Raw genomic sequence first — 23459 nt, forward strand, 5'->3', positions numbered from 1 at the left:
GTAGAGTGTAGTGTATAGCGTAGTGTATAATGTAGTGTATAGTAGTGTAGTGTATAGTATAGTGTATAGTGTAGTGTATAGTGTAGTGTATAATGTAGTGTATAGTAGTGTAGTGTATAGTGTAGTGTATAGTGTAGTGTATAGTGTAGTGTATAGTAGTGTAGTGTATAGTGTAGTGTATAGTGCAGTGTATAGTGTAGTGTATAGTAGTGTAGTGTATAGTGTAGTGTATAGTGTAGTGTATAGTGTAGTGTATAGTGTAGTGTATAGTATAGTGTAGTGTAGTAGTGTAGTGTGTAGTGTAGTGTGTAGTGTAGTAGTGTATAGTGTAGTGTATAGTGTAGTGTATAGTGTAGTGTATAGTGTAGTGTATAGTGTATAGTGTAGTGTATAGTGTAGTGTGTAGTGTAGTGTATAGTGTAGTGTATAGTGTAGTGTATAGTGTAGTGTGTAGTAGTGTATAGTGTAGTGTATAGTGTAGTGTGTAGTGTAGTGTATAGTGTAGTGTAGAGTGTAGTGTATAGTGTAGTGTATAATGTAGTGTATAGTAGTGTAGTGTATAGTGTAGTGTATAGTGTAGTGTATAGTAGTGTATAGTGTAGTGTATAGTGTAGTGTGTAGTAGTGTATAGTGTAGTGTATAGTGTAGTGTGTAGTGTAGTGTATAGTGTAGTGTAGAGTGTAGTGTATAGTGTAGTGTATAATGTAGTGTATAGTAGTGTAGTGTATAGTGTAGTGTATAGTGTAGTGTATAGTGTAGTGTATAGTGTAGTGTATAGTGTATAGTGTAGTGTATAGTGTAGTGTGTAGTAGTGTATAGTGTAGTGTATAGTTTAGTGTGTAGTGTAGTGTATAGTGTAGTGTAGAGTGTAGTGTATAGCGTAGTGTATAATGTAGTGTATAGTAGTGTAGTGTATAGTATAGTGTATAGTGTAGTGTATAGTGTAGTGTATAATGTAGTGTATAGTAGTGTAGTGTATAGTGTAGTGTAGTGTATAGTGTAGTGTAGAGTGTAGTGTATAGTGTAGTGTATAATGTAGTGTATAGTAGTGTAGTGTATAGTGTAGTGTATAGTGTAGTGTATAGTAGTGTATAGTGTAGTGTATAGTGTAGTGTATAGTGTAGTGTGTAGTAGTGTATAGTGTAGTGTATAGTGTAGTGTGTAGTGTAGTGTATAGTGTAGTGTAGAGTGTAGTGTATAGTGTAGTGTATAATGTAGTGTATAGTAGTGTAGTGTATAGTGTAGTGTATAGTGTAGTGTATAGTGTAGTGTATAGTGTAGTGTATAGTGTAGTGTATAGTGTATAGTGTAGTGTATAGTGTAGTGTGTAGTAGTGTATAGTGTAGTGTATAGTTTAGTGTGTAGTGTAGTGTATAGTGTAGTGTAGAGTGTAGTGTATAGCGTAGTGTATAATGTAGTGTATAGTAGTGTAGTGTATAGTATAGTGTATAGTGTAGTGTATAGTGTAGTGTATAATGTAGTGTATAGTAGTGTAGTGTATAGTGTAGTGTATAGTGTAGTGTATAGTGTAGTGTATAGTGTAGTGTATAGTAGTGTAGTGTATAGTGTAGTGTATAGTGCAGTGTATAGTGTAGTGTATAGTAGTGTAGTGTATAGTGTAGTGTATAGTGTAGTGTATAGTGTAGTGTATAGTATAGTGTAGTGTAGTAGTGTAGTGTGTAGTGTAGTGTGTAGTGTAGTAGTGTATAGTGTAGTGTATAGTGTAGTGTATAGTGTAGTGTATAGTGTATAGTGTAGTGTATAGTGTAGTGTATAGTGTAGTGTATAGTGTAGTGTATAGTAGTGTAGTGTATAGTGTAGTGTATAGTGTAGTGTATAGTGTAGTGTATAGTGTAGTGTATAGTAGTATAGTGTATAGTGTAGTGTATAGTGTAGTGTATAGTGTAGTGTATAGTAGTGTAGTGTATAGTGTAGTGTATAGTGTAGTGTATAGTGTAGTGTATAGTGTAGTGTATAGTAGTATAGTGTATAGTGTAGTGTATAGTGTAGTGTATAGTGTAGTGTATAGTAGTATAGTGTATAGTGTAGTGTATAGTGTAGTGTATAGTGTAGTGTATAGTGTAGTGTATAGTAGTATAGTGTATAGTGTAGTGTATAGTGTAGTGTATAGTGTAGTGTATAGTGTAGTGTATAGTAGTGTAGTGTATAGTGTAGTGTATAGTGTAGTGTATAGTGTAGTGTATAGTGTAGTGTATAGTGTAGTGTATAGTAGTATAGTGTATAGTGTAGTGTATAGTGTAGTGTATAGTGTAGTGTATAGTAGTATAGTGTATAGTGTAGTGTATAGTGTAGTGTATAGTGTAGTGTATAGTGTAGTGTGTAGCAGAGGTGTGGACTCGAGTCATGTGACTTGGACTCGAGTCAGACTCGAGTCATGAATTTGATGACTTGCGACTCGACTTGGACTTGCATAACAATGACTTTGTCCCACCTCTGGTGTGTAGTGTAGTATACTACTTCAGCGCACCGGTGTGTTGGAGAGTAAATCCACAACATTTACAATTTGAGTGCCGTGAATTTTCGCTGGTAATTGCATCAATCAGCATCACCAGGCGATTTGCCAGAATAGTGAAGCAATCCACCTGCTTCTGGTGTCGAATAGCGCAAGGTGACGTCATCACTGAACCCATCAGATGCAGAGATCAGAGGCAGAGGAGGAGGCTATTGCAATGATGTAATAGTAAGCAGTCAATTAGCAAGTGTTTCCTCTATGAGGAATGCAGTTGAAAAATGTAATACTCAATAATACTGGTAGGAACCTCCTGGTTACACCAGCCCACAGGGGATTATTGTGTCCATCCGTCGTGCAGGGAGGGGCTGGGTGGGGAGGGAGGGGCTGGGTGGGGAGGGGAGGGTGGGGAGGGGCTGGGTGGGGAGGGTGGGGCTGGGTTGGGAGGCGAGGGTGGGGAGTGGCTGGTGGGGAGGGTGGGGAGGGGCTGGGTGGGGAGGGGTTGGGTGGGGAGGGTGGGGCTGGATTGGGTGGGGAGGGTGGGGCTGGGTGGGGGGTGGGAGGGGTGGGGCTGGGTAGGGAGGGGCTGCTCACCCCGTGGTGCCCTTATAAAACTCAACGTTTCACCTACTCACGCCGGCTTGTGCCCGCCCTCACAGTCGGGCATATTTGCGGAATACGCCACGCCCTGGCCGTTGACCCTGCAGGCCATTGACCGAGCAACCCAACGTTCCTACCAGCTCCCTCCGCAGGAAGAATGTGTTACGCTTCCAGGCCGCACTAAGCCTTCAACTGTCAGAGCGGTAACAAATATTTGTCATTTCTCTCCATTTCAATGGGTTCTCAAATCCGTCTCGGCCAGTAATGATGAGTTCTACACGACACTTCAACGTTATCGAAATCAATTGAATGTACAGTGATCCCTCGTTTATCGCGGTTAATGGGGACCGGAACCCCGTCGCGATAGGTGAAAATCCGCGAAGTAGGATTGGCCCCCCTAGGAATGTCCGTATATGTGTGTGTGGGTACCAGAATGTTTAAAATATGTATATTTCTACTTGATATATATATTTTACTTAAATCTATTTAATTATAAAACCTTAATATTATACATGCACTCTCTCTCTCTCTCATACGATACGTATCATGGTGTTCTACACTCACCAATGACAGTAGTATCTTGAGACTTGACTCCAGTAATGACGACGACGACGACGATGACAATGACGATGACAATGACGACGATGACAGACCTGTGCAGTTCGATGAATGTGATGATGAATGATGATGATGATGGTGTTACTGCACAGGTATAATGAGGCCTTTAAATCAGTTCGAAAAATCCGCGATGCACTGAGGCCGCGAAACTTGAACCGCGAAGTGGCGAGGGATTACTGTATCTATATTTGTTTTCCTACTCGCCAGGCAAGTCCAACTGAGCTAAGCAGATCTTTATCAGAATAGAACCACCGTACGTGCGTCACGCCACCGGGAGTGGTTCCCTAGCAGGACGTCGATCGCCGCCGGGATGAAATTTAGCACTGCATCCGGCGGGTACCTTGGCCACACTGAGACTCCGGCAGAGGTCGCAACCGGGTACCCGATACCCGTACCCTACCCGATACCCGGCTACCCGTACCCTACCCGATACCCGGCTACCCGTACCCTACCCGATACCCGGCTACCCGTACCCGGCCGGTTTGTGAGAGGGTGGGTGGGGGAGAGAGTTGGTGAGTGAGTGTGTGTGTGAGTGAGTGTGTGGGTGGATGGGTGGGTGAGTGAGTGTGTGGGTGGATGGGTGGGTGAGAGAGTGGGTGGGTGAGAGGGTGGGTGGGTGGGTGGGTGAGAGAATGGGTGGGTGAGAAAGTGGGTGGGTGTGTGAGAGGGTGGGTGGGTGGGTGAGAGAGTGAGTGTGTGGGTGGGTGAGAGAGTGGGTGGGTGAGAGAGTGGGTCGTGGTGGCCACCAGAGGTCGCAACCGGGTACCCGATACCCGTACCCTACCCGATACCCGGCTACCAGTACCTGGCCGGGTACGGGTACCCCTTTGCGACCCTGGTGCGGCCGGGTACGGGTACGGGTAGACCGTGAGTCACTGGTGAGTCGCCGTTTGTCACTCATTTCCCAACGTCTTGTCTCTTCTCACAATTCAAGTTCCTAGAATCAATCCACCCGCGCCTGCAACATGGCTTCATCCCAGAGGTCGCAATCAGGTACCCGATACCCGTACCCTACCCTACCCGGCCGGGTACGGGTAGGGTACGGGTATCGGCCGGGTACGGGTACCCGTTTGCGACCCTGGTGCGGCCGGGTACGGGTACGGGTAAGGAATCAAAACCCGTTTGCGACCTCTGGACTCCGGTGAAAGGTTCCCGCAGGGCGCGACGGACAAAGATCCCTGCCGAAATTACGATCCGTAGGACCGCCCAGGGCTGACGGCTCTTCATCCGCAACACTGTCCGTGAAACTTTAAAGACTATGAAAAAATAAGAATAGCTTTTTACCCTTTCCGGCAACCCAAGGAACCGTTATCGTGAATAATACTGATGGCAAAAGCACCACGACTGCATGTTAAAGCCAAGTCTCCAGTGTCCGCTTGACGGCAGATGGGGCGTGCGTTTAGTACATTTCCCGACAGGAATTACCAGGAGTGCAGGGGGAATTGAATTAATGGGCTGCGTGAATTGAATGGAACTTGGCAGGGCTAACCACTGCAAAGCTCAACCAAACATTTCCAATTAAAGGAGCCCTTTTAAAAACGAAAGTTGAACGATTTAAAAAAAAAAACCCCGTTTTCATTTCGTACATTGCATCATCCGCGCTAATGCCATCCCACAATGCTGTGCGGCAGTCGCTCGGTTAACTCATTCTTTTCGTATAATAATAATATAATATTATATAATATTTTTTCTTTATTTCATTATTTCCCTTCTACGTGACTTTCCCGAAAGAACCAAGAAGATGAATCCCTGCAGTCACGAAAGCTTTAAATTGAAATTTAAAGGAGCCCTTTTAAAAAACGAAAGTTGAACGATTAAAAAAAACACGCTTTCATTTAGTATATTGCATCATCCGCGCTAGAAGGGTAAAAAACCAATTATCATATTTTTACTGGCAAATGAGGTTCCCATAGTGTAGATGCTTGCCCCGAGCTCTCATACTCTGATGGTGCATTGTCTTTGAGTTGTGCGCCTTTTGGCGTCATCTGGTCCAACACCATGTGAGACTAGGCTCTAAGGAAAGCTGTCTCGGGTGTGGACCAATCAACTTCAAGGACAGTGCATACATTATCAGAGTTGTGTTTTTGTTTGCATTATGACTGCAGGTATTGTGGTCTATGTAAACATGACTCCTTGTAAAAAAAGGTGTCAGTTTTGTTGCCAGATAGAAGGGTAAAATAACAATTATCAGTTGAGGGACTTGCGACGTTTTTCAATAAGTCGACCAAGCGCACCCACGATGTTGTGAAGTGATGTTTACCAAGAGCAGGGCCCACGAGATGGAGCTCAAATCCTAGGCTAGTTCAGACGATCAGCCCGTACCAATCTGATTTGCGTGCTGTGTTCCGGATTACGAGCAAAAAATCCAGATGGTTGGGACAATGACACCCTGATGATGCCCGCCGGATATGATCTGAGGCTGTGAAAATCATCAATCTGCTTCCACGTAATGGCATATGAGGGCTTTTTCAAAGAAACCGATGCACTCTGTCATGTGCTACGCAATAAAGTAATGGACATTGGATTCTGCTGGGCACGAATCCGTGACACGATGGGAGTTGCGGAACGCCAGACACAAGAGTTAGACAGTTTCTGTGATCGATTCGAGCAGAAATGCGTCACACTTGGCCTGGCAGACAATGCTCCAAGTAAGCAGCCGATCAGGGATGAGAGGAAAAGAGTGTTTCATAAAATTCTGGACAATTTCGATTTAAAGCTTTCGTGACTGAAGGGATTCATCTTCTTGGTTCTTTCGGTAAAGTCACGTAGAAGGGAAATAATAAAATAATGAAAATAAAAAAAACGTAATGTTATCTTTTATTATTTTATTACTTCCCTTCTACGTGACTTTACCGAAAGAACCAAGAAGATGATTCTGGACAATATCGGGTGTTCAAGTGAAAGCTAGGTTTGATCATTTCGGTGAGCTAACTTTCCTTGGTTTGGTCGATTGCAACAAAATTTGATGAAATGTCACAACATTTCGACGACACTAAACTGCAGAGCCTATCACAATACGCAAGGTAAATTGACTTTTTATTCTTGGTTCTTTCGGTAAAGTCATCACGTAGAAGGGAAGTAATAAAATAATAAAAATAAAACATAATAAAATAATTCTCACGACGTTTCGGCCACAACGCAAGCAGCCGTCCTCAGGTGAAGACCAGGTCTGTCGGGGAGACAGCGTCTGAATGAAACAACACCACGCTTGGAGCGTATATTTAAGCTGGGTTGGACAGACCTGGTCTTCACCTGAGGACGGCTGCTTGCGTTGTGGCCGAAACGTCGTGAGAATTATTTTATTATGTTTTATCTTTTTTATTTTATGACTTCCCTTCTACGTGACTTTACCGAAAGAACCAAGAAGATTTTCATTTGTGTTCAATGAGTATGAATAGTGGAACTGCATTCGCCTATAAAACCTGAATCGAATACGTGACTTACCTGCACGCGTGTGTTGTAAAGAATGCTGATATGAAATATGAAATGTACGGTGGGCCTGACCAATAGTCGTTGTGCTACCTGCCAATTGAATGGTGAATTTAAGCCACCTCTATCGGGTTCATATGTGTGTAAATATGGCTCTGATACTAGTCAGTGCCTCCTCAGACATTGATCTCACCGCATGTCACTGATATGAGGGTAACCAAGATCCATTCAACAGCAACTGCCAAGCAAAATGACAAACCCCCGATTGCGCCGAGCAAAATAAAACAAAAAAATTCTTAAGCAAATGAAGAAATGGCACCAAAACGAAAAGCACAAACGATAATCAGAACGAAGAAATCGGCCCGTTTAAGTCTACACCACAATCCCATTATAATTATCAACTATTTTTGAACTAAACTATGTTTTAAATCCTTTATATTAATTTCACTTGCTTGCTTGCTTGCTTACGACCGTGCAAATATTTCGGTCGTTTTATAACCCACTTCCCGTGATCCAATCGAGCTGACATTTTGCACACAGACTCGTTGTGCGTGACAATTAATTTTCGTGAATTTTTTTTCCCCAAAATTTTCAACATTTTAGGAAATAAAATATTATATTTAATTACCAATTGCTTAATGGTGGCAGGCAATCATCTGACCCATAGGTGGCAGCCATCTCAAGCCAGAGGACGAGAGGACTCTAGCCGCCACGCATATAAAGGATTTAGAGTGAAAAACTTTGTTTTTATGGGCTTATTATCATCACCACGTGGAAATTTATAGCAGCCAAGATACCCTAAATGTGTTGATGTTGATTGTAAATGTGGAGGGGAAAAGCCGGAGGACCCAGGGAAAAATCCACGCGACCACAGCGAGAGAGAGAGAGACACGCAAATACCAAATACACAGCAGCAGGCGTCAGGGTTGGGTTCGAACCCACGACCTCCTGTACACCAGGCGAGGTAGTTACCATCTCCTAGCCACCGTGATGATGATGATGAGAGAGAGACACGCAAACTCCAAATACACAGCAGCAGGCGTCAGGGTCTGGATCGAACCCACGTCCTCCTGTAGACCAGGCGAGGTAGTTAACATCTCCTAGCCACCGTGATGATGATGAGAGAGACACGCAAACTCCAAATATACAGCAGCAGGCGTCAGGGTTGGGATCGAACCCACGACCTCCTGTAGACCAGGCAAGGTAGTTAACATCTCCTAGCCACCATGATGATGAGAGAGAGAGAGACACGCAAACTCCAAATATACAGCAGCAGGAGTCAGGTTCTGGATCAATCCCACGACCTCCTGCACACCAGGCGAGGTAGTCAACATCTCCTAGCCACCGTGGCGCCCCTCTTTAATTGTGACGGAGCAATCGTTGGCGAAATAATTAAATCCAAAAGGATGAATCCATGAGCTGATCACGTAAGAAGAGAGCGATCCAAACCGTCCCGACCCCCGCCCCCACCATTCATGCAATGAGGAAAGTGCTCAATAAGTCTGCGATGCATTCAACCGCACGGGTCAATTGATCCCCAATGCAATTTGCTCCTAAGGGCAGCTCATTGATATTTTGGTAAATCACTTTGCCAGTGGACATTGTGGTACACGCTCGAACGAAGAACGGTGGTCACCGCATCGCCGCGCGGCGCTTTCAGGTGCGGCTTCCGTGGCCGTCCAGAAACCCTCTTCCCTTTCCGATATTAGAAAACCACCGCAGGCTACGGCACTTATAAAATCGTCAATTGCATTCTAGATTTGAAGTTTTCGTGACTGCAAGGATTCATAGCAGAGGTCGCAACCGGGTACCCGATACCCGTACCCTACCCGACACACGGCTGCGACCCGTTTGCGACCCTGGTGCGGCCGGGTACGGGTACGGGTAGGCTGTGAGTCACTGGTGAGTCACCGTTTGTCACTCATTTCCCAACGTCTTGTCTCTTCTCACAATTCAAGTTCCTAGAATCAACCCACCCGCGCCTGCAACATGGCTTCATCCCAGAGGTCGCAATCAGGTACCCGATACCCGTACCCTACCCGATACCCGGCCGGGAATGGGTACGGGTAGGGTACGGCCGGGTACGGGTACCCGTTTGCGACCCTGGTGCGGACGGGTACAGGTAAGGAATCAAAACCCGTTTGCGACCTCTGATTCATACACTTTGGGGTGTTTTTTCGGTAAAGTCACGGCATCTTGTCTCGTTGTCTGTTAAAATCTCTAACAGATAAGTGAAAATCCTCCCGTAGAGGGCATTCGTTCTAGATTTGAAGTTTTCGTGACTGCAAGGATTCATACTCATCTTCTTGGTTCTTTCGGTAAAGTCACGTAGAAGGGAAGTAATAAAATAATAAAAATAAAACATAATAAAATTTCGATTTAAAACTTTCGTGACTGCAGGGATTCATCTTCTTGGTTCTTTCGGTAAAGTCACGTAGAAGGGAAGTAATAAAATAATAAAAATGAAACATAATAAAATTTCGATTTAAAACTTTCGTGACTGCAGGGATTCATCTTCTTGGTTCTTTCGGTAAAGTCACGTAGAAGGGAAGTAATAAAATTATAAAAATAAAACATCATAAAATATTATATAAAATATTATGTTTTATTTTTATTATTTTATTACTATAATAGTAAAAATAAAAACACAATAAAATATTATATAAAATATTATGTTTTATTTTAATTATTTTATTACTTCCCTTCTACGTGACTTTGCCCGCTGGTGCCACTGCTCGCTGAAGGGGCCAACACGATAGGGAGCTCTAAAAAGCCCCCTCTGGGGCTAGTTTTGAACAGACGTCTTGGGGAAAACAGAGATGCGAGTTCCCACATTGACCCCACCACTCCACTACCTCTAGCCCATCACCAATTATGACTAGCAACCACGACCACTCGCCTTCCCGTGACGATAAAAACACCGTTTTTTTTTCAAAGAAACTGTCTCTTCAACACGTAGCAGGCTTTCGCGACCAATATTATTCATCATCAACGTTGTTGGGTTTAGATCTGGCGAATTGCCCGATGATGCTGGATGCAATTACCAGTGAAACGTCGTACAACTCAAATTGTAAATGTTGTGGTTTCACGCTTCAACACACCGGTGGGCTAAAGCAGTGAACTATTTTGTCTTTTGTCAACGTGACACTTTTTTACTGATTGGCCGTGTCGGGTGGTGGAGGGTTACGACACATTTATAAATAACGCGATCTAAACCCAAAAACGTTGATTATGAAACTGTCTCTGTAAATTTTCATTCATTTATTTTTTCGATTTAAAGCTTTCGTGACTGCAGGGATTCATCTTCTTGGTTTTTTCGGTAAAGTCACGTAGAAGGGATGCTACCCCCTACCCCCTCCCATTGGTGCTGCTGATCCTGCATAATGCATGGGCATAATATGACTCTGAAACCCCCCCCGCCCACCTCCTACGCATTTCCCATGAATATGCTAAATTCCTCTTGATATGCACTTTCTTTTGTTAAGGCGCTCTTCTTCTTCCACCTCCAACCCAGCTTATATATAAGCTCCTAGCTTGGCAGTGTCTCATTCTTCACCTGAAGACGGCTACTTGCGTTGTAGCCGAAACGTCGTGAGAATCATTTTTTTTCTTTCTGCTAATCACTCTCTTTTGCCCTCTTTTTTTTGTGTCCACCACGATTTCTCGCGCCCGGGCCGTGGTTATAAGGCACGGGGGGGTTGGGGGAAATCTCTTTTGCGCTTTTCAAATGCCTCGTATACCCTTTCAATTATTTTCTATGCAGTTGACCATCGATTATACATCCACCTGATGACGATTGCTTGCGTTGCGATCGAAACGTCGCGATCTTTTAGTTTTTCTACCCACGTGACTTTACCGAAAGAACCAAAGAGTATGTAGTTGAACTAACTTTTTAAACTATTTTGTTTTATCGATACCAGGCAAGGCCCCCAATGGAAGCAACGTTGCTTTTTTTCAAAAGCAACTTGGACACCACAAATGATAGCTCAATGAAGTGGGCGGTTCATCATCATCATCACGTGGTAATGTATTGCACCCTAAACGCATGTTTCTAAAACGTGGAGGGCGAAAAAAACCGGAGGACCGTAGAAAAATTCACGCGACCACGGGGAGAGAGAGAGAGACACGCAGACTCCAAATATACAGCAGCAGGCTTCGGTGGTCGTGATCAAACCCACGACCTCCTGTATACCAGGCGATGGAGTTAACATCTCCTAGCCACCGTGATGATGATGATAGAGACACGCAGACTACAAATATACAGCAGGTGTCAGGGTCGTGATCGAACCCACGACCTCCTGTACACCAGGCGAGGGAGTTAACATCTCCTAGCCACCGTGATGATGATGAGAGAGACACGCAAACTCCAAATATACAGCAGCAGGCATTGTCAGGGTCGTGATCGAACCCACGACCTCCTGCACACCAGCCGAGGGAGTTAACATCTCTTAGCCACCGCGGCGGACAGTTTACAACTTGGGCACGTGGGTCGTAAGACGAGACGCGGATGATTGATGGGAGAAGACACGGGGGTTTTCAGAACAAGACAAGGGGGTTTTCAAAATACATTTAATACGATATGCGCTAGAACTCAAGTCGAAAGTGGAAATGAAATTGCCTGGGAGAGTTTAATTGAATATTCTACAATGAGAAAAAGAAGTTTCGGAAGATTGAAAGTTGAAGAAAAGCGACGTCCGAAAATGAAATCAGGGATCGGAATATTTCATGTTCTTGTGTTTTTTCGGTAAAGTCACGTAGGTAAAATTTTGTAATTTAAATTAATAAAATAAAAATAAATATAAAAATAAAAATAACAGCGTACTGGTTGAGGGTGGGAGGAGCCAATATCCAGGGCCTACCTTGGCTCCTCCCACCCTCAACCAGTATATATACTGGTTGAGGGTGGGAGGAGCCAATATTCAGGGCCTACCTTGGCTCCTCCCACCCTCAACCAGTATATATACTGGTTGAGGGTGGGAGGAGCCAATATCCAGGGCCTACCTTGGCTCCTCCCACCCTCAACCAGTATATATACTGGTTGAGGGTGGGAGGAGCCAATATCCAGGGCCTACCTTGGCTCCTCCCACCCTCAACCAGTATATATACTGGTTGAGGGTGGGAGGAGCCAATATCCAGGGCCTACCTTGGCTCCTCCCACCCTCAACCAGTATATATACAAGGACTGTGTTCTTGGAATTTCTCATTTACTTGATACAGCAATCGTGCTGTGACGGTTCCACCTGAAGACGGAAGCTTGTGTTGCCTCCGAAACGTCGTGATTTTTATTTTATTTTTATTTTACTTACGTGACTTTACCGAAAAAACCCAAGGATATGAATCCTTGCAGTCACGAAAGCTTCAAATCTAGAATCGGAATATTTATTTGTGACTGGGGAAATCCGATTATTTGTGAAGCTCTTTGTTCGCACAGATGTCCAGCAGAGACACGGGGTTCGAATTAGTTAAAAAAACAACAACAACAACAACTAAAACGATAGGAATGCAAATGACAGGTAGTCCTCTATCCTCTTGGTTTTTTCGGTAAAGTCACATAGAATGGAAATAATAAAATAATAAAAATTTAACATAATAAAATACAATTCTCACGACGTTTCGGCCACAACGCAAGCAGCCGTCCTCAGGTGAAGAACAGGTCTGTCGGAAATACAGCGTCTGAATGAAACACCACCAGGCTTGGAGCGTATATTTAAGCTGGGTTGGAGGGGGAAGAGCGCCTTGACAAAATAATTTGCATATCAAGAGGAATTTAGCATATTTATCTTCACCCTCCAACCCAGCTTAAATATACGCTCCAAGCCTGGTGCTGTTTCATTCAGACGCTGTCTTTCCGACAGACCTGTTCTTCACCTGAGGACGGCTGCTTGCGTTGTGGCCGAAGCGTCGTGAGAATTGTATTTTATTATGTTTTATTTGTATTATTTTATCATTTCCCTTCTACTTGACTTTACCGAAAGAACCAAGAAGATGAATCCCTGCAGTCACGAAAGCTTTAAATCGAAAGATAAAAATAGTTACATTCTATTTATTTCCATTTTTAATGTGATTTGTTTACCTTCCCTATACTTTGTTTGTTGTTGCAACGTTCTGACCCCATGCCCCCTACTGTAAATCTGTGAGAAAAAAAGCTTTATAGCCCATCAGATTTCCTTCCAGTATAAATGCAATATTCAGATTCTCACTTATTTTCTTAAAAGGATATTCCCGTGAGCAAATGTACCCCTGTACCCGTTTCAACGCCGCTCTCCCATACAAAGCTACGCCACGGCCACCTTGCAATCGTACATTCGTCATCTGCAGGCAAAACGCTTCGTACGGACCATCGCGTCAGCATCGTTCACCCTGGGCGGGTAACCGACAATCCATTTTCGGGGGAATTCGACGGCTCAAAGGTTACCCAAAGAGTCTGGCTTGCAGGCCCGGCCCCCGTCAAAAAGAGCGGGGTGGGTGACAACTCTCAGGCGGGATGACACGGAGCCCTCGCCATGCGGGCCGGCTAGGCGGGTGCGAGCGACGTGACACAAAAGAGGAAACGTGTCATCCGCGCCAAATCAACGGGCCCCTTTCATCCCCCCCGAATATTAGCGGGCCGGACGTACAATAGAGAAGCCGTTCTTTGCCCCGCGCGCAGAGCACGGAACGGCCGAGCAATCAGGAGGGCGACTGTTTGGCAGCCGGGGCCAATCACTATTTCATTGCGACGTTATTTATTTCAAATTTTTTTTTTATGATAAAATAATACAAATCCGGTAAAGGCTCAGCATCCCCGCGATCGCTCGCTCACGCCCGCTGCCGGCGGAGGCGACCTCCACCGGAGCAAACGTTTTGGCGGTTACTTGGTCTACTCTTCCACGTTGACCGGACGACGTGGTGGACAGCTGTTTGGGAGGTACCCGCGCCCCACGCAACCTGCCGGTGGACAAGGTTACATTCATCTTCTTGGTTCTTTCGGTAAAGTCATCACGTAGAAGGGAAATAATAAAATAATAAAAATAAAACATAATAAAATAATTCTCACGACGTTTCGGCCACAACGCAAGCAGCCGTCCTCAGGTGGAGAACAGGTCTGTCGAGAAGACAGAGTCCACCTGAGGACGGCTGCTTGCGTTGTGGCCGAAACGTCGTGAGAATTATTTTGTCATGTTTTATTTTTATTGTTTTATTATTTCCCTTCTACGTGACTTTACCGAAAGAACCAAGAAGATGAATCCCTGCAGTCACGAAAGCTTTAAATCGAAATTTATTTTTATTATTTTATTATTTCCCTTCTACGTGACTTTACCGAAAGAACCAAGAAGATGAATCCCTGCAGTCACGAAAGCTTTCAATCGAAACAGAACGTGGCCACTTCGTCGCTGACCTTCTGATGTCGGAGGTCCATGGTGAGGCGGGGGTCACGTGGCCTTCCCGCACCGTTGCCCTGAAGGCCCAAATCGGCGAGGAAGCTGGCCTGGACCACCTCCTTCTCCAGCATCCCCTTCACCAGGGCACCCACCGCATCATCCTCCAGCCCCGCCCCCACTTGCTCGAAGTACTCTGCGGGAGTAAAGTTGACGTCAAACTATAAACGAAACTTATTCTCGGTTCTTTCGGTAGAAGGGATATAAAAATAAAATAACAAAAATATAAAACAATAAAAATTCTCACGACGTTTCGACTGCAACACAGGCAATCGCCATCAGGTGTGACATCCACAGCAAGAACATTTGAAAAACCGCCACTTTTTTCAAATTTTCTTGCTGTGGATTTCACACCTGATGATGATTGCTTGTGTTGCAGTCGAAACGTCGTGAGAATTTTTATTGGTTTATATATTTGTTATTTTTTTTATTTCCCTTCTACGTGACTTTACCGAAAGAACCAAGAATACGAATCCCTGCAGTCACGAAAGCTTTAAATCAAAAGTGTTAGACCAGGTAACCATTTAAACGATTCTTTGGTTCTTTTCGGTTAAGTCACGTCTAAAAATAAAATAATAAATTAAAATAACATATTACGACGTTTCGATTGCAACACAAGCAATCATCATCAGGTATAAAAGAAATAGCAACAAAAATCTAACTAGAAAACTATAGACAGACATACAAGCAGACAGACATCACAACGGCACACAGAGAGAGGACACAAATCGGTGACTTAACCGAAAAGAACCAAAGAATAATTCCTGCAGTCACGAAAGCTCCTAAATTAAAATTTAAACGATGTTTTAATTTGATTTGAAGCTTCCGTGAGTGCAGGAATTACTTTTTGGTTCTGTCGGTAAAGTCACGTGGAAATAAAATAAATTAAATAACATAATATGACGTTTCGATTGCAACACAAGCAATCGTCATCAGGTACGAATGAATGAGAAAAACAAACCTAGCAAACTTAGAAATATAATGCAATACAACACAGAGAGTCGGCTAATGTAACAGTCAACAACCTACCTGGCTGATTGCGTTCTTCCAAAGATTGCTAAATTAGAAGTTAAGTGTGAAATTTGAGAGAGAGACAAGACAGAGACACGGAGACACACAGACAGACACACAAACAGAGACACACAGAGAGAGACACACAACATAGACACACAGAGAGAGACACACACAGAGACACAGCGAGAGAGACACACACAGAGACACACAGAGAGACACACACATAGACACAGAGAGAGAGAGACTCACACAGACACACAAGCAGAGAGAGACAACACAGAGACACACAGAGAGAGACACACAACATAGACACTGAGAGAGAGACACACACAGACAGACACACAAGCAGAGAGAGACAACACAGAGACACAGAGAGAGAGACACACACAGAGAGAGACTCACACAGACAGACACATAGAGACACACAGATATACACAAAGAGACACACAGAGAGAGACACACAACATAGACACACAGACAGACACATAAGCATAGAGAGACAACACAGAGACACACAGAGAGAGACACACACAGAGACACACAGAGAGAGACACACACAGAGACACACAGAGTGAGACACACACAGAGAGAGACACACACAGAGAGAGACACACACAGAGACACAAGCAGAGAGAGACAACACAGAGGCACACAGAGAGAGACATACAACATAGACACACACAGAGACACACACACACAGACAGACACACAAGCAGAGAGAGACAACACAGAGACACAGAGAGAGAGACACACACAGACAGACGCACAGAAACACACAGAGATACACACAGAGACACACAGAGAGAGACACACAACATAGACACACTGAGAGAAACACACACAGAGAGAGACACACACACAGACAGACACACAAGCAGAGAGAGACAACACAGAGACACACACATAGAGAGAGAGAAAACTAACTTAAATCCTCCCTGTAAAGGTGGTTAATCTTGAAGGTGGTTAATCTTGGGGGGGTGGCACCAGTATGCAGGTCATTTTACCGTCAAAGCTTTTGGGAGCCCGGCCTTCCCTTGTCCCGCGTCCCGTCGCACGACCGAACGGGACGTAAGCGTGCTCCGTTGCGTTCCCATGAGCCTCTGCTTCATCCGACCAATCGTCTTCCAGCTCCAGCTTGAGTTTGCTGCTCAGCCAATTGGCGAGAAGCTCCTGGGCTGCGTTGGAAGAGAAAAACGACAAATGGTTCGGAGGCAACTGTACATGTGTAATGTGAGGATATATCCGGGTTGCTGACGTATCACAACTCGTCACGATGATTGGCTCTGCCGGTCCTGGCCCATAGCCAATGGGGGGAAGCCTAGGGGGCGTGGCCCTGACGTAACGGGAAGGCGACAGCTGCAAGTAGATGATTGGTTCTGCTGGCTTCAGCCACAGCCAATGGGGAGACGAGTCAGGGGCGTGGTCCCGGGAGCCTACGATGGAGTCTGGAAGATTCCATAGAGGCTAACCAGGATTGGTGGAAAGGCACCACGTGACCCGGGTATTAAATAGGGGTGGAGACGAACAACACGTGGTCAGATCTGGAACGAACGGAGGGTGAGAGGCCACGCTGGAGCGGGGTCCAGGCTGCCACGTGGTCCAGGTTGCCACGTGGTCCAGGCTGCCACGTGGTCCAGGCTGCCACGTGGTCCAGGCTGCCACGTGGTCCAGGCTGCCACGTGGTCCAGGCTGCCACGTGGTCCAGGCTGCCACGTGGTCCAGGCTGCCACGTGGTCCAGGCTGCCACGTGGTCCAGGCTGCCACGTGGTCCAGGCTGCCACGTGGTCCAGGCTGCCACGTGGTCCAGGCTGCCACGTGGCTGCGCGTGTCTCTCTCTCTCTATCCCTCTCACGCTGTCTGTCAGCAGCGTGAAGGAGTAGTGAGACGGGAGTGTTGTGAACGAAAGAAAAAATAAAGACCGGATTCCAGAAGTCGTTTCCACGACCGTTATTACACGTGGAGGAAAGCGAGCAGGAGGTTAACATGAACCTACAAGCGTCACGTTGCACGTTCAACACGGCCCAAGCTGACAAGCGCAGGTCCGATCATAGCTAACGATAAAAAAATTAACCCGTAAAAACAAAGTTTTTCACTATAAATCCTTTATATGCGTGGCGGCTAGAGTCCTCTCGTCCTCTGGCTTGAGATGGCTGCCACCTATGGGTCAGATGATTGCCTGCCACCATTAAGCAATTGGTAATTAAATATAATTTATTTTTTCCTAAACAGTGTAAAATTTTGGAGAAAAAATAATTTTCACGAAAATAAATTGTCACGCACAACGAGTCTGTGTGCAAAATGTCAGCTCGATTGGATCACGGGAAGTGGGTTAAAAAACGACCGAAAGATTTGCACGGTCGTAAGCAAGCACGCAAGCACGCAAGCACGCAAGCAAGTGAACTTAATATAAAGGATTTAAATTGATAGGGACGCGGAAGAAAAATCATGCTCGCACCCTCCAACTTGGGGGTTGTTTGGTGGAGCCACGGTGGTGAGATGTTAAATGACTCGCCTGGTATGCAGGAGGCCGTGGGTTCAAGCCCGAACCCCGAGGCCTGCTGTACGTTTGGAGTTTGGATTTTTATCCGGTTTGTCCTTTTATAATTTAGAATCAACGCGCAATTCTGAGTGTTTGGCTGGAATACAATTCCACGTGATGGAAAAGTCAGAGGCAGCCTATCACGATATAACCGCTCATCCCGTGGTATAAACGATCCGATGCGTGTGGCATTGTCTTTGCGCTGTTTGCTTGTTGGCGTTGTTCTATGCTCTGACACTGGTGGTGAGACTAGGCCATACAAAAGGCTGCTTCCATCTCTGTTGTAGGCCAAACAGTTTCAAAGACAATGTCAATATATTATCATCATCATCATCAGAGGCGTGTTTGTTTGCATGTTCACTGCTGGTACCGTGTGTGGTTAATGCAGTGAACTTGATTCCATGCAAAAGGCATTTAGTTGCTGTTTGAAAATCGTAACACCCCCTGTTTAATTGCCAGCAAAGGTTCAAACCTCTTCTTATTTTTCATCATTTTAGCGTTGCTGTTGTTTTTTTGTAATCTCCAATTTTTGGGGAAACACTTTCGATCTAAATTCGGCCGGGCGTTTGTTTCCCCCCCCCCCCCCCCCGAAAGATTGAAATCCCTCCGTAAGCGCAACCACAACCTGGCAGCGAAATTGCAGTTCGCGTGGCAGGCTCACGTTCACTGAAGTCATCATCGCTTCCCTTCTTCCTTTGACCCCCATCCCACCCCCAACGGTACAACCCACCACCACCACCACCGCTGCAACCGCACCCAGGTTTACAGCCAGAGGAAGAAAAAAGCGAACGATTTGGATTTGGAAATACAAATATGGTCGTGCAAAAAAAAAAAATGTAGTCACAAAAAAATAGCGCGTGCAAAGAAAAAAAATGTAGTAGCAAAAAAATAGCGCGTGCAAAGAAAAAAAATGTAGTCGCAAAAAAATAGCGCGTGCAAAGAAAAAAAATGTGTTAGCAAAAAAAAAAATTTGCTCGCGCAAAAAAAAACATTTAGTCGCAAAAAAAATGTTGCGTGCAATAAAAAAAATGTGTTAGCAAAAAAAAAAATTTGCTCGCGCAAAAAAAAACATTTAGTCGCAAAAAAAATGTTGCGTGCAATAAAAAAAATGTGTTAGCAAAAGAAAAAAATTGCTCGCGCAAAAAAAAACATTTAGTCGCAAAAAAAATGTTGCGTGCAATAAAAAAAATGTGTTAGCAAAAAAAAAAAATTGCTCGCGCAAAAAAAAACATTTAGTCGCAAAAAAAATGTTGCGTGCAATAAAAAAAATGTGTTAGCAAAAAAAAAAAAATTGCTCGCGCAAAAAAAAACATTTAGTCGCAAAAAAAATGTTGCGTGCAATAAAAAAAATGTGTTAGCAAAAAAAAAAAATTGGCTCGCGCAAAAAAAAACATTTAGTCGCAAAAAAAATGTTGCGTGCAATAAAAAAAATGTGTTAGCAAAAGAAAAAAATTGCTCGCGCAAAAAAAAACATTTAGTCGCAAAAAAAATGTTGCGTGCAATAAAAAAAATGTGTTAGCAAAAAAAAAAAATTTGCTCGCGCAAAAAAAACATTGTCGCAAAAAAAATGTTGCGTGCAATAAAAAAAATGTGTTAGCAAAAAAAAAAAATTGCTCGCGCAAAAAAAAACATTTAGTCGCAAAAAAAATGTTGCGTGCAATAAAAAAAATGTGTTAGCAAAAAAAAAAAATTTGCTCGCGCAAAAAAAAACATTGTCGCAAAAAAAATGTTGCGTGCAATAAAAAAAATGTGTTAGCAAAAAAAAAAATTTGCTCGCGCAAAAAAAAACATTTAGTCGCAAAAAAAATGTGCTCGTGCAATAAAAAAAATGTGTTAGCAAAAAAAAAAAATTGCTCGTGCAAAGAAATTTAGTCGCAAAAAAAATGTGTTCGTGCAAAAAAAAGAAACATGCAGTCGCAAACATCAAAATGTGCTCGTGCAAAAAAAAAAATTAGTCGCAAAAAATAGCTCGTGCAAAAAAAAAATGTAGTCGCAAAAAAAAGTTGTTCATGCAAAAAACCACATTTAGTCGCAAAAAAAAGTTGTTCGTGCAAAAAAAAAAATTAGTCGCAAAAAAAATTGTCCGTGCAAAAATAACAAAATCACCTAGTCGCAAAAAAAAAAAATTGCTCCCGAAAAAAAAAAGTGCAGTCGTAAAAAAAATTGCCCGCGCAAAAAAAAGAAAACATGCAGTCGCTAAAAACATAAATTACCGGGGCCATCGCAGTGCATGCTGTGCAGACCACGACCTCACGATTGATTGATAATAATCAGAGGCGGCTGAGCGGTGGAGAGTGGGTGGAGGGGGGCAGGAGGTGGGTGGAGGAGGGGTGAGTCTCTCAGCTGCAATTAAATCAGGTGGTTCAGCGGCAGAGGTCGCAAACGGGTTTTGATTCCTTACCCGTACCCGGCCGCACCAGGTTGGCAAACGGGTACCCGTACCCGGCCGTACCCGTACCCTACCGGTACCCGGCCGGGTACGGGTAGGGTACGGGTATCGGGTACCCGATTGCGACCTCTGGGATGAAGCCATGTTGCAGGCGCGGGTGGTTTGATTCTAGGAACTTTAATTGTGAGAAGAGACAAGATGTTGGGAAATGAGTGACAAAGGGTGACTCACCAGTGACTCACGGCCTACCCGTACCCGGCCGCACCAGGGTCGCAAACGGGTACCCGTACCCGGCCGTACCCGGCCGGGTATCGGGTAGGGTACGGGTATCGGGTACCCGGTTGCGACCTCTGCCACCGGGCCCGCAATTGGAAGGAGATGAAACTCCGGGTCGGGGTCACCTGCTGCATCTCCCGCGTTTCCCTTCCCGGCGATCTCCATCGAACGTGCAAACGGCCGTCGTCAGGGTGACGGGTTCGGGATCGAACCTCCTGGCGATTGGGAGCGACGGGTCGGTAAGATCCCCCATCAGACCGCAGCGTCGCCGCCCTCACCTTCGCTGTACGTGTCGTCGTGGTCGCGCAGTCGAGCGACGGTCAGGGCGTGCGGCGTCGCTGCGGCCCGTCCCGGAGCACCGGTGGCGGGGAGCGCCGGGACCCGTGGCACGGCGGGATCGGACGCACGCTCCGCTGTCTGGCGGGATCGGAGACACGGGCAGAGAGAGAGAGACCAGCAGAATCGTAGACGCACATAGACTCATAGAGGCGCATAGACTCATAGAGGCCCATAGACTCACACAGAGACACATAGACTCACAGAGACCCATAGACTCACACAGAGACCCGCAGAATCGTAGATACACATAGACTCATAGAGACCCGTAGACTCACACAGAGACCCGCAAAATCGTAGACACACATAGACTCATAGAGACCCATAGACTCACACAGAGACCCGCAAAATTGTAGACACACATAGACTCATAGAGACCCATAGACTCACACAGAGACCCGCAAAATCGTAGACACACATAGACTCATAGAGACCCATAGACTCACACAGAGACCCGCAAAATCGTAGACACACATAGACTCATAGAGATCCATAGACTCACACAGAGACCCGCAAAATCGTAGACACACATAGACTCATAGAGACCCATAGACTCACACAGAGACCCGCAAAATCGTAGACACACATAGACTCATAGAGACCCATAGACTCGCACAGAGTCCCATAGACTCGCACAGAGACCCGCAGAATCGTAGACACACATTGACTCATAGAGACCCACAGACTCACACAGAGACCCACAGACTCATAGAGACCCATTGACTCACACAGAGACCCATAGACTCATAGAGACCCATAGACTGACACAGAGACAAATAGACTCACAGAGACCCATAGACTCACACAAAGACCCGCAAAATTGTAGACACACATAGACTCATAGAGACCCATAGACTCACACAGAGACCCGCAAAATCGTAGACACACATAGACTCATAGAGACCCATAGACTCGCACAGAGTCCCATAGACTCGCACAGAGACCCGTAGAATCGTAGACACACATAGACTCATAGAGACCCACAGACTCACACAGAGACCCACAGACTCATAGAGACCCATTGACTCACACAGAGACCCATAGACTCATAGAGACCCATAGACTCATAGAGACCCATAGACTCGCACAGAGACCCATAGACTCGCACAGAGACCCGCAGAATCGTAGACACACATAGACTCATAGAGACCCATAGACTCATAGAGACCCATAGACTCGCACAGAGACCCGCAGAATCGTAGACACACATAGACTCATAGAGACCCATAGACTCATAGAGACCCATAGACTCGCACAGAGACCCGCAGAATCGTAGACACACATAGACTCATAGAGGCGCAAAGACTCACACAGAGACCAGCAGAATTGTAGACACCCATAGACTCATAGAGACCCATAGACTCATAGAGACCCATAGACTCACATAGAGACCCGCAGAATCGTAGACACACATAGACTCATAGAAACCCAAAGACTCACAGAGACCCATAGACTCACACAGAGACCCATAGACTCACACAGAGACCCATAGACTCACACAGAGACCCATAGACTCACACAGAGACCCATAGACTCACACAGAGACCCGCAGAATCGTAGACAAACACATATATTTTTTTATTATTATGTAAAATAAAAATTTTCAATACATTTTTTAAAAATTATTTTTGCCCACCGGCACCACCACGCCATCCGTCATTAGGCGGCTAACGCCACTAAAAATTGCCCCAACAGCCTGCATGGCCACACGTGGCAAAAGCAGGGGGGCATTTGCCTCGGCCGCCCCCCCCCCCAAACTCCACCACCCCCCCCCACCCCACCGTCTTTTAGCTGTGGTCAGGGGCGGGGAGCAGACAGCCAGGTAATCATTCAGGTCTGAGACTCTGTGGGCCTTCCGTTGATGGATGGCGCCATCCGTGTCCGGGACGCTCCGAGGTCTCGTTGGGCAGGTCCCGACACGGAAAAAGCGGTGGATTTTGACGAAAAACCTGGAGCTCCTACCCCCCCCCACCCCCCCCCCATAGCCGTGACCTTGCGTGAGAGAGGTCGTGTACGATCAATGGGGCAGACGATAGAGGTAGGGATTTACCGGGAGTCTTTTGGGGGTCGCACGGCGGCAGGGAGATGTTAACTCCCTCCCCCTGGTATACAGGAGGTCGTGGGTTCGATCCAGACCTTGACGCCTGCTGCTGTATATTTGGAGTTTGCGTCTCTCTCTCTCATCATCACGGTGGCTAGGAGATGTTAACTACCTCGCCTGGTACACAGGAGGTCGTGGGTTCGATCCCGACGCTGATGCCTGCTGCTGTATATTTGGGGTTTGTGTGTCTCACTCTCTCATCATCACGGTGGCTATGAGATGTTAACTACCTCGCCTGGTGTACAGGAGGTCGTGGGTTCGATTCTGAC

The 23459-nt window shown here is 45.3% G+C and overlaps 1 protein-coding gene across 1 annotated transcript in view; it reads right to left on the bottom strand.

The window, feature by feature from the left end:
* Positions 1-23459, bottom strand: part of CCDC191 (coiled-coil domain containing 191) — a 64813-nt gene that overhangs the window by 34848 nt on the left and 6506 nt on the right. Inside the window, exons 2-4 of the mRNA XM_078882421.1 lie at positions 21032-21170; positions 16554-16724; positions 14496-14671 (exon numbers count right to left, since the gene is read on the bottom strand). Of these exons, the coding sequence (XP_078738547.1) occupies positions 14496-14671; positions 16554-16724; positions 21032-21170 (486 nt within the window). The remainder of the gene's footprint in view (positions 1-14495; positions 14672-16553; positions 16725-21031; positions 21171-23459) is intronic.

Source organism: Lampetra fluviatilis, chromosome 65, assembly GCF_964198595.1.
Source record: "Lampetra fluviatilis chromosome 65, kcLamFluv1.1, whole genome shotgun sequence".
NCBI classification, from domain to species: domain Eukaryota; kingdom Metazoa; phylum Chordata; class Hyperoartia; order Petromyzontiformes; family Petromyzontidae; genus Lampetra; species Lampetra fluviatilis.